We start from the raw sequence: 14664 nt of genomic DNA on the forward strand, positions 1-14664 counted from the left end.
CTCAATGAAGTATTAAAAAAAACTTTTGTTTAACTTTCTAATTTATTGTCTATTAAAGTATAATTATTCAAGAATACAGGGATGACTCCTAGGGTTTAACAAAACTGGTATTAATTTTTATGATATATGGTTGTGATAGATTTATAACTGTTAAAAGTGGTTATGATTTTTTGTTTTAATATTCGTAGAAAATTGTCTGTAAAACTATGCTATACATTATTTATCAGTATGTTTGAGAACCGATTCTAATCATGCGCATATTAATCGGTTTTAAAGCCATACTGGCAAATAAATTAGTCTTCCTACTAAAGCTTATTTGTTGTTGAAAAAAGTAGGAGAGGAATAATCTAAACTTCATTGTCCCCTCCCTCCCTGACAATTATACAAGTTTCAATTTCAATTGATTATAAGTTAGTTGTCTATTAGAGACTGTAATTTTGGCTACAAATAAAAAGTCATTGTAATTATTTTTACACTTCAGACAACTATTTAAAGAATTAAAATAGTTATTTATCGCATCATATTATAAACAGCTTTCCTCAGATATGAAAATTTACAATTATAAGATTGAAACAGGTTTTGTTAGCACCGAGATTTAAGTCACGAGTTTACAAAACTGGTTTTAATATTATGAATGTCCATTAAAAAAATATTTTTATGTCTTCAAAGAAAATATAATTTATATTAAGTGTTATAAAGATTCAAATAATGAGCCATTAGGCCGTCTACATATGTTTATTTCCTTTGTTTATTGACGGATTTTTGAAAAGGGGGGGGGCGAAAGTGACACTTTTTGAAACCAAAACTAAAAGTCAAAGGAACTCAACTAAAAAAAAGAGTTACAGGTCTGAGATTTTGCATGGCAGTTGCTTTATAGGGGTACAATATGGAACTGTGAAGAAACGGCGGCGCAACCGCCGAAAACCGCCGAGAAAAGGCAAAAAAAAATTCGGCGGGAAACGGCGGTTTTCGGCGGTTGCGCCGCCGTTTCTTTACAGTTCCATATTGTACCCCTATAAAGCAACTGCCATGCAAAATCTCAGACCTGTAACTCTTTTTTTGGTTGAGTTCCTTTGTTGACTTTTAGTTTTGGTTTCAAAAAGTGTCACTTTCGCCCCCCCCCCCTTTAAATCTTTTTTATTTTAGGTACCTGCAGTATTTAAGTTATTACGTCCAGAATTCCGTGAACAGTTGAAACAATCCAGTTGTAGGGTGAGTTTTTAGTGGGTAGTGACGCTACTCTATAATTAGCAATGTCCGTTCGTCCGTCTGAAATGTGATTGTCTCGACTTCTTCTTGGACCAATTGGTGGCTTACTTGAAATTCACGTACCAACCGGTCAAGCCGTTTGCAAGATCTTACTAAACACACAAACATACTTATTTCCAGCTAGTGGGATATTTAAGGAATATTTTCAATTCTTCTTTGAATGTTATATGAATGTTATAAGACTGGCAATATAAAAAATAAACGTGCATTCTAAATATGGGTTTTTATATGAGATTACTTTCTGAAATAGCGAAATTTTCAGATGAATAATAGATACATTATTACTTGGTTCTTACACTTGATTTTTTCGTTCTCTGATAAAGTGAATCTTGTAGCAGGTTAATATCCACGTATATTCTACATCCATTTTTACAGTGAAGTATTTTGCAGAAACTAAGTCTATTTCCCCAAGTACTCTACTCTTCTTTATTTGTTTGTTATCCAAACATTAGTCTTTCTCTGAGCCTGCATTCTTACACAGTATCTATTCTAATGTGTATACAATAAATAATATATTCTAAAAAAACTCTTATGATTTAATATACATTTTTCTTTTGTTTTAAAAGAAGCTTTGTAGTGGTCCTGACTAGGGCCTAGGCTATCTTTGTAAAGATAGGCCTATAGAATTAATCTAATAACTCTGTTTTTCGTCTATTATTTTACCTTTTTATACCTAGTGAAAAATAAGCGATCAACATTTTCATAATTTATTTGGTTTTAGGAAAACCTTCTAAATATTTTATAAAAATCTTTGAATTAATGTGAAATGTTATAAATTTGGTTAAGTGGACAAAATTTTCGTTATTTTTATTTTTTAATTAGTAAGTGTTTATTTTTCTAATAATTTTACTTTTAAGTATATTTTTAATAGGTACCATTTACCAAAATCTCCCACTCATATATTAAAATGTTTAGGTATTAATGCCTGATGAAGAAGGAAAAGAGCGAATAATTCCAATCCAACGAGAGACCCGCAGTGCGCCTGCCGCGAGCCATCACGCCGCCGATCCCACGGCCACGCCGACTTCAAGACCCGCCGCTGAAAGAGTGATTCCGATCACACGTCTGAACGGCAACTCTACGTCCACAACAAATGGCAACGCCACACCGCCGACTAGACATTCTAACAGTCCGGCGGCTAAAATGTTAAACGGCGGCACGATTTCGCCAGTGAATGGCGGTAGTAGTATTTACAGTAATGGGCGCCAATCGCCGTTGGCTGTTAACGGCTCAAACGGCTCGGCCATTGGCCACGGCGGCGTCCAGCAGTCTTTAGTGAACGGCTTTGCCCGTAGAACTGTGCCCACTGTGATTGGTTTTCGCAATCCGCTGCAGTCCGCAGCCGCAGATAAGGCAAAAAGTGAAAAGGATGCCGCTTCAGTGACCATGCCCGCCAAGCCTTTGATAATCCGTAAACTAAGTCCACTCAGTCCTAAACATATTATCTGCCCGTCATCAACCGCCAATTCTAACGGCAACGGGGCGGTAATAAAACCAGCGCCAGCGCCTAAACCAGAGCATTTAATGTCACCACCGCTCTCGCCGACCCCGTCGGATAACAGTGTCCGCTCTGGCTCGCCAGCAGATTCCTGCAGGACAGGCTCCACCATGTCTCCGTGTCCACCACTCACAACACAGGTACAACACATTTTCATGCTTTATTTATTTTTAATAATTTTGAATTTAATATATAAGCAACTAAAATGTGAATACTTGCATTTTTAAACACAAAACATTGAATATATTTTTACAACAACTTATTATGTAGGATCAGGCGCCAGAGCCAGAAAAACCTGAAGAGCCAGTGACCCCCATCAACGGCCAACCAGCGGAGGTCAACGGCCTCACTTCATCGGTCTACTCTATGTCCCTAACCAACACAGAAGATATCAAGGAAGAGGAAGGGAAGGAGGTGGGCAGAGGGGAGGAGGAGGAGGGACACGTGACCCCTACACCAGAATCAGCTGATATTATTGAAGAGAACCATATCAATGGAACAGACACGAGACAACTCCTCGGTAGAAATCATAATTATCAGGTACAACAAAATTTAATTGATAAAGTTAAACACTTGCCAAACACTGCGGAAATAAGATTAGCTCTCACCTGGTCTGGGTAGAGATGTTGTCTGTGTCCAGCCTCCACGGGTTTTAGGCGGGCTCGTCGCCAGGCTTGGCGGTCAGCCTGGCCCGCCTACTTTTCAGGATAACTGTGAAACCAGGTGATAACTAAGAGGCACTAAGCCCGGACCATTTTACAGTCTGGAAAGAGACATGACTTTTTAGCTGCTGTTGACTATTTATAACTTTAGGCATAGGCATAATATGAAATGATAAAAGGGGGGGGGCGAAAGTGACACTTTTTGAAACCAAAACTAAAAGTCAAAGGAACTCAACTAAAAAAAGAGTTACAGGTCTGACATTTTGCATGGCAGTTGCTTTATAGGGGTACAATATGGAAATGTGAAGAAACGGCGGCGCAACCGCCGAAAACCGCCGAGAAAAGGCAACAAAAATTACGGCGAAAAACGGCGGTTTTCGGCGGTTGCGCCGCCGTTTCTTCACAGTTCCATATTGTACCCCTATAAAGCAACTGCCATGCAAAATCTCAGACCTGTAACCCTTTTTTTAGTTGAGTTCCTTTGTTGACTCTTAGTTTTGGTTTCAAAAAGTGTCACTTTCGCCCCCCCCCCCCCCCCTTTGTAGCTTCTCTTCAACTTGAGATTTGTCATCAGTCTAAAAAGATAAAAACACATTAAACCATGTGTGCGCTGTGTTGATTTATTCATCTCATATCAAAAAGTGAATCTAAAACATAAAAAATCATTCTTTCAATCTCATTGTTGGACATAATATACGTGGATATTATGACAGGGGAATTATTGTGAAAATAGGTTGCTACTTTAGTCCTCATTAATTGGTCAGTACTTTCCTACAGTTGGAGGGGAGGAGATGAGGTAAAAGGGGCGAATGAGAGTATTGTAATACTAGCTAGCTGGAAGAACCAATTTATTAGAGTAGGCGAGAATAAAGTTCAGCATTCAATTCTTATATATGGATTCTCATCACTATACATGAGAAGTCAACACAACAAAAATTATCTAGGTACCTAATTAAATAAATAATTTTAGTTGACGGACGAATATCTGGAGGATGAGGATGAAATAATGGAGAGAGAACAGTATGCTACACAGTATTATGGATTAAGGAACATATTTAACAAACAATATTTAAGCTGGGATACAAAGCAAGCGTCCCTAAAAATAAAGACATGTTAAAACTTATAGTAAAAATTTCCCTTCTGCTTTGTTTTAACAAAAAGACAAAATTAGGGCGGTTTCCCTCAAAGCGCACAGAACTCCCCCCCCCCCCCTCCCGTTATTTTGCAATATAGATTTAAAATTAGAGGGGTGAGTAGTTTTCGAGAGTTTTTGTTTTTCTTATGTTATATCATATTATACTGGGTACAGTTTAAAGTAAAATACCAATCCCCCGTTTTTAATTCAAAAAAAAGAAAGAGAACCTAACTTAGTTCAAAATATTCCATTTACATTTAGCCTTATGAATTGTTGGTATTCTTGTAATAAAAATTAACTGTATTTTGACATAAAATATGGCGTAATGGAATTATTATGAAAATTTTACCGTATAAAATAATCCCAGGAAACCTTATGGATAAGCCAACGTATTTATTATACATTAGATATAAAATTACCCCATAACTAGCTAAAAATTTATGGATACTGCTAATGTTAACAAAACAATTAAAAGTCTTTAAGCCAACGAATTTGAAAACTTTTCCATAAAACATGAAAAGTTCCTTCTCTCCCTGAAAAATTCTATTATTTTATTATAAACATAAAAGCTTGAAAATCGCCCACATAATCCTTTTCATATACAAGTTTATATGTATATTGTATAAGTAAAATAACGGGAAAGCTTTGTAAAAAAAAGATACTAGCTTAAAAAAGACAAACATTTTTGTAGTTAAATTTTTAAAAATCCTAATTAAAATTTTTTAAAAACTCATTAAAATTTTTTAAAAACTCATTAAAAATTTTTTTAACAATCTTATTGTAAATGAATTTTGTTTATATAGCTTATTATGATTTTACTTACCTTTCAATTATGGAGATCGAACAAACGGACGTTCTAAAGTTAAAGAGCTGCTGCGCTTATTATTAAGTTTTTTTTGAAGCTTCAGATCTTAATAAATACTGAACCGATTTGGTTATCTAGTTTAGGTGGACTTTTAGTTCCTGTCATTGTTTTAGACTATTTAAATTGCAGATTAAGTCTTATAAAAGGTTTCAAGCCTATCTCCTTCAAAGTCTCTAGATGTTAGGGGCGTAGTTTCTAGTATATCATTAAACGACTAATAAATTAAATTTTCTCCAAAAACTGTGAAATTAGCAGCGCCTAAAAAATTAGCACACCTTGTAAAGCAACATTTTTATCCCATGGAAACACCGAGTGGGCGTATTATGTTCATCAGAAAGGTGGGGGCAAGGGGTATTATGTTCACTAGAAAGGTGGGGGCAAGGGACATGCCAGAAGTAAGGAATAATTAAATTGTCTCTTTTAGTTATCTTACGCGTAAATGGTTGTCAAGAAGTCTTTTTATACCAACCATGTTCTAGTTTAATGACATGAATTTGTATTATCCTATTATATAAAGCAATAAGTTTACTGTTTGTCTATCTGAAGCTTAAGACCTCTGTAACCGCTGAACCCCCACGGCACACTTGGGACGAAGCCCCCGTTTCACCATATATTTTAATTTTGGCAACCGTATATTGTTAAGGCAGAAACTTACTTTCGGCCAATTATTCTGAATAATTTGAATTTTTACACATTCCTTGAGCTCTGCTCATGGGGGGCATAAAACCATTAAAAGAGAAAAATGAATACATGGTTGAAAAAGGACAGGAGGGGGAAAAAACAGGGAGTGGTTATCATTGAAAGCTTTCAAGTTCAATATCAATTTGAATATATACGAAAAAAGAAAGGCCATTTAAATTTGACATTGGATAATAAAAAAAGTAAATTCTATTTTTAGCTACTTAAGGAGTGATTGTTTAAATCCCAAAGTAGTAAGTTTTCTTAGTTTGTCCGTTAATATCTCAATAAACAATTAAGTTCTAGATTGTAAAATTCTAATATGGCGTCTCACATATTAGGGATAGTTTTATGCTATTTTACTGCCCCTCCTCTATTTATTTGCTTGGAGTGCAATAGCTTTAAATTATATGGAAAATTGAAACGATTATTAGATTCTTAAATGAATTTTTGTCTAACTTGTAATTAAATCATCATCATGTTACAATCCCTTTTAGATTAGCCAATGGTGTGTATGCTAATACGCCTTGACAGATTCAAATCTAAGAATAATAGCACAGTTTTATTCTGTTGGAAATTTTAAATTAATTATAGATGTTGTATAGGTTTGAATATTCTTAATTTGAGTACAGCTGTATAAGTAATATTAGATTAGAACCGGGTGGTAGGGGAAATTGGACTGTTTCTAAAAGTTATAACTGCGTTATCTTGGCTCAATAATCTTGGGTACTTATTTTGAACTTTGGTAGGTCCCAATCTAGTATTGTCCCAACTTTTCAACCAATAATTTTAGTCTTCAGATGGGGTAATTTTGTTTATCATTATTGGTAATGTACATATATAAATTTATTGTCCATTGTCTTATTCATTGATTAGATTAACCAGGCAGAAACACTTACAGAGTACCTTTCTCTATTAAAATATCCACTTTAATGTTGTTTATCCCACTGTGTGATATGTCCACACCTGTGCTACACTGGTACATGCTAGTTGCCAATTTCTACCATACACAGGCACAAAAACACCCATAAGTGGAACAAAAACAAGTCTTGGTCCTAAAACATACATTGCAGCTTAGCATCACATCAAATTAGTAATCAACCAGAGACCTGAATGTATTGTGATTCTTGTTAGATAAACTCCAAAGCCATCTCTTTCAAGTGACTTTTCAGTATTTGTAGCCAGGCCATTTTAGAAGATAATAGATTATCTTTTATTTACGCCATGATATGAAATATTTGAGATACACTAAAATCATCTTTCTACTTGCCCACATCATAAATTTTGAAATTACAACTCAATCTATCAATTAAGGATATTTTTAAAAGATTACTTTTGAATCAATGTTACAGTTAGAGCAATGCTAAACATTAATTTTAAGATTAATTAAAAGAACAAGAATGAAAAATATCTTAGATTCTGATCACAAAATAATCAGTTAAATATGATTGTACCACAGGGAGAGAGAACTATTATGTCCAATCTTGGAGGAGGATAATGAGAGTACAGCCTCTGGTAGCCTGCTCAACCTGCAGCATGCTGGCACTCTGGTGGCCACAGGTAATGTTTATACTTCTGGAGATAATGTGAGTACAGCCTCTAGTAGCCTGCTCAACCTGCAGCATGCTGGCACTCTGGTGCCCTCAGGTAATGTTTATACTTCTGGAGATAATGAGAGTACAGCCTCTGGTAGCTTGCTCAACCTGCAACATGCTGGCACTCTGGTGGCCACAGGTAATGTTTATACTTCTGGAGATAATGAGAGTACAGCCTCTTGTAGCCTGCTCAACCTGCAGCATGCTGTCACTCTGGTGCCGTCAGGTAATGTTTATACTTCTGGAGATAATGAGAGTACAGCCTCTGGTAGCTTGCTCAACCTGCAACATGCTGGCACTCTGGTGGCCACAGGTAATGTTTATACTTCTGGAGATAATGAGAGTACAGCCTCTGGTAGCCTGCTCAACCTGCAGCATGCTGGCACTCTGGTGTCCACAGGTAATGTTTATTCTACTGGAGGATTCAATAGTTCATACTTATGTTATACAGGGTGCGGCACATAAATCGAGACATTTTGTAATTTTTAAAGAAATTAACATAAAATCGTCAATTTTAAAGATTTTATTGAATTTTAAAAACTGGGAAGCAAAATAGGTATATGACTAGTAGATTATTCAACAAAATCGTCGCCAGCCTCAATCACCGCCTTTACCGGCATCCTCAACCGCCGGCAGGTCCAGGTCAAAATGTACCTGTCCAAGCTGGCGTAGTTCTCTTTGATAGTGGCAATGAGGGAGGTCTTTGTGGTATGGGCACGTTTATTGGGGCATGCTTCAAAGTAGCCCCAGGCCCAAAAGTCCATTAAATTAAGATCGGGCTGCTGGGAGGCCACATTTCCTTAGGAACACGATTAACCGCCAAATTGACAAAATCCATGTTTTTGTTCTCATTTGGGCTAGGATTTAGCTACAGTGGACTTCAAGTACTCAAAATGCGTGTCTCGATGAGCTTAAGACACACAAAAAATTTTGGGTCAAATTTCCAACTCCTTCCCTGTCGGGCCCTACTATTTGTGATTTCTTAAGGCTCAAAAATAATCTTGAAAAATCGACCTCATTTCGGCTAGGATTGAGCTAAAATGGATTTAAACACGGCAAAATGTGTGTCTCAATGAGCCTAAGACACCCACAAAATTTGGGGTTAAGATTCCAACTCCTTCCCTGTCGTACCATACGTTTTGTGATTTTGCGCATTAAACCACCGGCGTATTTGGAATCTGTATTATTGAACATATGCGCGGCCAGCTCGGTGAACACGTCTATATTCGTCCCAGAGTTTCGGATCCGGATCCGCAAGGATCTGCATATTTTGAGTCCAAGGATCCGGATCCTTGGACTCAAAAAAATGCGGAAAAAATGGAAAAATCTACCTAAATTTATATAAAATCTCAGACATTCTCTTGATGAGAGCCAATCTTTAAGGTTTAGGTTCAGACTTGAAAATTAAAAGTATTTTTGACTTCGAATTAAAGAATAAAATTTTTTTTGAAAAATTTGGTGATTTTATTTTTATTGTTAAGGATCCGGAACCGGATCCGGATCCGCACTGACCAAATTTTAAGGATCCGGATCCGCATACAATCAATGCGGATCCGAAACCCTGATTCGTCCAAAGATTTTTTTTTGCTATAAGGTCATTACCTAAGCTTTCTATAGTGGGGTCAAACGTCCTGATTGGTCAAGTTGTTTTCGCGCCATGGCCGTTTAAAAAATGTCTCGATTTATGTGCCGCACCCTGTATAAGGCATTTCAATCATTTTTATCACTAACTAAGAATTGAAACCATAATATTATTGTAGGAGCAAGCCAAGGACTCCAGCAGCCACCTGGAGGACCTGCAGTACCTGGAGATAGTCTGGAGGCTGCCAGCAATGGTGCGGGATCATCAGGTATTGGTTTTAATCCTAATGCGCCCTCCTTATTTTAATACAGCCTTAAATAAAACAAGCATTTGATAACTTAATTCTTTGATCTGATTTTTAAAACTAGGTTTCGTGATTTTTTCTTATAAAAATAAATACACATAATCATTTGTATGCAGTTATTTTAGCAAGATATATTAGACTAGACGGATAACAACCCTGCCAGGGCCTACCCCGCCCCACCCTGCTATAATAGATACTGATCAACTAATTCAAGATTACAAGATACGCCTACACGTTAAAAAGACTTCATACAAAAGAGTCAAATTATTATTCTTTGAAAACCTAAAAATTTGTTATATTTAAAAAAATCTTAATCATGAGATTTGATCATGAAGTATTTAAAGTTTAAACTGTTAAACGTGTGACTTTTAGCTAACCAATTACGGGTAGAAACATCTGTCAAGGCTTATTTTTCGATTTCAATATTTTAATGGATTTTAGCAAAAAACTTTAGCTATGTAATGTAGGCATAATGTGAAAATACCAAGATAAAAAATTCTTTTCTAAACAACACTTTGGACTTGCATATAAATTGTTTTAGTTTTCATTATTGCTGTAAAAATATTTAGAATTAGATTTTAAGATATGTAGATTAAATTCTTGTACATAAACGTTCTTAGACATTTATAAAGGTTGCTGTTCGAAAGGCTACTCTTTTTATGCAGCCTTGCAATCAACAGTGGAAGAAACGTCCTATGATTTCGAAATTTTATTAGGCTTGAGGCATAGACATTTAGACGCAGGGAACTAAAGGGATAAAACAATGACCGATAAATAAATAAAGTACCTACAATGTTAATACACAAAGTTACTCCTTCTATAGATTACAATTAGTGGTTAAATCGTTCGGACACTCAACTTAATAAACCAACCAATCAAAATCAACTGAAAGTCCCCAAGTTGCTAAACTAAGGGTAAGAAAAGTTTGGGGACTAGTGTAATAAATAGCCCATTATCCCTACTCTGATTTAAACTCGACAATTTGACCAAATCATACCTAAGGCTCCAAAGATATAATTTTAAAACATATAAGGAAACAACATAATTTTTTAAGCACAGCTATTTTATAATACTTTATATTGCAGGTTACTCGTCAGATGATCCGTTACTGTTGACAGAGCAGGGGGAAATTCAGGATGGACACTATTTCTTGAAGGTAATATTTTCATTTATTACATTTTTAAATTATGTTAGTGGTGAAAGGTTGCGTGATTTTTTCTAAAAAATTTTTTTTAAATTTTTTTATCAGGATTTTCTATAAAAGAAAAAGCCAACGAATGACTGAACTTGTCAACTTGTCCACGCCCTCCCTTCTATTTTAAAGAATGTAATTTTGATAAACAAGATTTTATTTTTATTTAATTTTAGCTTTTCTTAAAATAACTTTTTCACTTAATGGTTAAAGGAACAATTTAAAATCCTTAAAGTCCATTGATGCTATGTTATGTTTTTAAGTAAATTTTACGCCTAGAATTGAATTTGAAAGTTATTTAAGTAATCAAAAATTGAAAAGGTCTAAATACAAGAGAATATCTTTAATTGAGTTGTTTCAACTATTCATCTTTCCTTTCCTTCTACCTAACTAGTTGCTCTGCTCCTAGCCTTCAGGGGATGGCAAGGAGAGGTAAGGAAAAAGCGTAAAAGCACCCAAAGACTTTTTTTATTCCCTGAAAGGTACAGCTCATTTGGACCATCATTTTCCCAGATCAGTTTAATAATATTTTATATAAAAGGATCGAAGGTACCTATTAAGTATATTACTGACTTACAAATAAAAATTATGTCTTAATACTTTTAAATCTTTCAGGTGCTAGAGAATGAGATATTCAAGTTTGAAGAAAATATCTGTGATTTTGAGGAAGAATTGAATATGAGTCCAGATATACCAGAAGAATTTAGGTACCTAGTTAATTTATTTCTAGATAGCTTGATATCTTTCCTACTATCTCATCATCACGCTAGATATCTTGTTATACAGAGAGAGTGAATTTTATTGGTTGATTAATAAAGTTCAGTGTTTTAACGTTTCAACCACTAATTTTAATCAACAGAATGGGTAATTTTGTGTATAATCATTGGGGATTTAGTTTAGGTACCTAGAGTTTAGGTACCTAGTCAATTTATATCTTGTCATTTAATCTTTTATTTTGAACTGGCAAATAATATCTGATTTGGAGTAGCTACATAATTTGTTTAGTGAGTAGGGGTAGTTTCACGAAATGCATTTAAACTTGAATTTAGTGAACTGCATATTTTTTCCTGATCAATGGATTAAACTACATTTATAGGGCATATATTTGAAAGAATTTCAATTTTCTACCACATAGTTTTAAAAATATCAATACTTAAAAATCGTATTCTTGTGATATATGCAATCTATATAGCTGGCTTAATTTTACAATAACAGCATGAGGACCAATTTAGTAATTTCTAATTGTTTGTTATTTGTTGTAATACAAAATTACGTATGTTTGATGGTATATTTGTAACTTAGGCCTGAAATCATTTTTTTCTGAAAAACACTCCATGCAACTATCCCTTTTGATTTTAAAAACTTACTTTTTATTGAGTGGAGCTGTTATTTAATTAATTTTTGTTACAGGGAACAAATACTCAGTACTGTGGGCCTGGCTAAATTACTGATGGCTCAGAAACTAACTCAGTTCAGGGGACTCTGTGATAAAAATATTGTAAGTATAAAGTTTTTACTTTCTTTGTATAGGTATGAAGTTTTCTTTGCAGTTAATAGTTAAAATTAATTAAAACATATAAAAATAACAACACTGTTTGCTTTGATGGGCACAATTTTTAAACCCTAATGAAATGCATATTTGTCATGATATAAATTATGCCATTGGTCAACTTTGTAAAATAGTAACATTAAATACAATTAAAACAGTTTGATCACGTGTCTTGAATGACAAAGCCAAGGCTAAATTCGATTTTTTTGAGATAGGCGTTTTCTGAGATGGGCGTTATTTGAGATAGGCGTTTTTTGAGATGACCCATAAAATTCGGGAAAGCAATTTATCTAACACAACATAAAGATTTTAATAAACAAAATATTTTTCTTTGCACAATATTGTCATTGTTATGAATGATTACATTTTTCTCCTGTTTAGAATGTAACAAAAGAAGAGGATCCGTTTGTACCTACTTCTGGAGATCTAGCTGGATTCTGGGATATGGTTCATATTCAGGTATAGTTTAGATAGATAGATAGTTTGTACCTACTTCTGGAGATCTAGCTGGATTCTGGGATATGGTTCATATTCAGGTATAGTCTAGATAGATAGATAGTTTGTACCTACTTCTGGAGATCTAGCTGGAGTCTGGGATATGGTTCATATTCAGGTATAGTCTAGATAGATAGATAGTTTGTACCTACTTCTGGAGATCTAGCTGGAGTCTGGGATATGGTTCATATTCAGGTATAGTCTAGATAGATAGATAGTTTGTACCTACTTCTGGAGATCTAGCTGGAGTCTGGGATATGGTTCATATTCAGGTATAGTCTAGATAGATAGATAGTTTGTACCTACTTCTGGACATCTTGCTGGAGTCTGGGATATGGTTCATATTCAGGTATAGTCTAGATAGATAGATAGTTTGAACCTAATTCTGGAGATCTAGCTGGGTTCTGGGATATGGTTCATTTTCAGGTATAGTTTAGGCCAGGGTGATATAATAATAAAGTAGCTTACATGAGAATTACGGTTCATCTTATAATTTTACATAAAATACACTCAGCTGTGCGCGAAGCTTACATATCTAAGATTGGCTACAGGATTCTCACTTCCACTCTCCATGTGCATCTGAATCCTAACTATATACGCATGAAAGTGTAAAATCATGTCCAACATCCAAGGAAAACTGATAAGGAGAGCAGTATCTCCTTTTCAGTCTTAAACACCCATGGAATTAGGTTACACCTTATAGATAACCAACCTTTTGATTGCACGACTTTTGTCTTGGAAGTCACTCTTTGTTTTTGAGCTTAGACATTATCCTCTCTATTCACCATAATTTTCATGCACCTAATAAAGTAGCAGTTTGTGCCATATTAAATGTCTAATGTATAATCAGTTGTGGAGAAGATACAAGCAGGCACCTTCCTGATATTACGCAATCGTGTTCATATTATTATTATTTGCAGGTTGAACAGGTTCATAACAAGTTTGCTGATTTACAGAAGCTCAGATCTCAAGGATGGAAGGAGACTAAGGTAATCAGATAGTCAGACATCCAGGAAGATGGATTGACAATTAAGAAGAAAGATAGACAGACATCCAGGGAGATACAAATAAGAAGATAGATAGATAGATAGACAGATATCTAGGGATAAGCTAGATTTGATAGCTTTAGAGAAAAGGAAACATAAAGATTTTAAAGTTTAAATAGATACAGGATATATGATAAATCCTATTATATAAAGGAGTAAGGTTTTTTTGTCTATAGCTTAAGATTTCGATGACTACTGAATCCATTGAGTCTTCCATTTTAGGGAACCTTCTAATGGTTTAGGGATGGTTTTAATCTTCAATTATATAAATTGATAGTTACATATGATTAAAACATCTAAACAAAGGATTTCCGTCCCTTAGTCTGATTTTCTTTGTTTTCTAATACCTATCTGCAACGTTCAGAAATATTAATAATATTATTTATTAAGGTTGAGGTGAAGCCTAAAGCAAAGAAGCCAATGAACAAGAACGTGAATAAACCAATCAAACCAAAAGAGAAGAGCGAAGCTGCTAAAGCAAGAGATGAAGCTAGGTAACATTTTTTATTCTACAAATTCAAAAAATCTAACTGACTTATGCAAAAGATCTCCTAAAAGGTCAGATGAATTACGTGGTGCTCTTGAGTGAAGCATTTTTATCGATCTTAGATTGTTTTAAGCTATTTTTCTGCAACACATTTGCAAACCTAAAGGTTTGGGCGAAGCAACTAGTTTGATTATGAATGAATCTCATTTTTTTTACCAGATTTTTGTACCTTTTTCAATAACTTTAAATATTAAAGGGAAGATTAATTTTTCTTCATTTATTCCTCCCCTTCCTAGAAATTCTTTGT

The 14664-nt window shown here is 34.8% G+C and overlaps 1 protein-coding gene across 7 annotated transcripts in view; it reads left to right on the forward strand.

Annotated features, from left to right (window-relative positions):
• LOC145326299 (uncharacterized) overlaps positions 1 to 14664 on the forward strand; it is a 195751-nt gene that overhangs the window by 179435 nt on the left and 1652 nt on the right. For all 7 annotated transcript variants that reach the window (XR_013881823.1, XR_013881824.1, XM_080169573.1 and 4 more), the window contains 12 exons: positions 1147 to 1212; positions 2185 to 2907; positions 3038 to 3307; positions 4400 to 4474; positions 7565 to 7667; positions 9463 to 9552; positions 10674 to 10744; positions 11396 to 11487; positions 12191 to 12278; positions 12711 to 12788; positions 13745 to 13813; positions 14261 to 14364. Coding sequence is in view for 5 of the 7 variants with exons in the window: in XM_080169573.1 (XP_080025699.1) it covers positions 1147 to 1212; positions 2185 to 2907; positions 3038 to 3307; positions 4400 to 4474; positions 7565 to 7667; positions 9463 to 9552; positions 10674 to 10744; positions 11396 to 11487; positions 12191 to 12278; positions 12711 to 12788; positions 13745 to 13813; positions 14261 to 14364 (1829 nt within the window). In the remaining 2 variants the exon portion in view is untranslated. The remainder of the gene's footprint in view (positions 1 to 1146; positions 1213 to 2184; positions 2908 to 3037; positions 3308 to 4399; positions 4475 to 7564; positions 7668 to 9462; positions 9553 to 10673; positions 10745 to 11395; positions 11488 to 12190; positions 12279 to 12710; positions 12789 to 13744; positions 13814 to 14260; positions 14365 to 14664) is intronic.

The sequence above is a fragment of the Acartia tonsa genome, chromosome 8 (genome assembly GCF_053477335.1).
Source record: "Acartia tonsa isolate MP-2025a chromosome 8, ASM5347733v1, whole genome shotgun sequence".
NCBI classification, from domain to species: Eukaryota; Metazoa; Arthropoda; class Copepoda; order Calanoida; family Acartiidae; genus Acartia; species Acartia tonsa.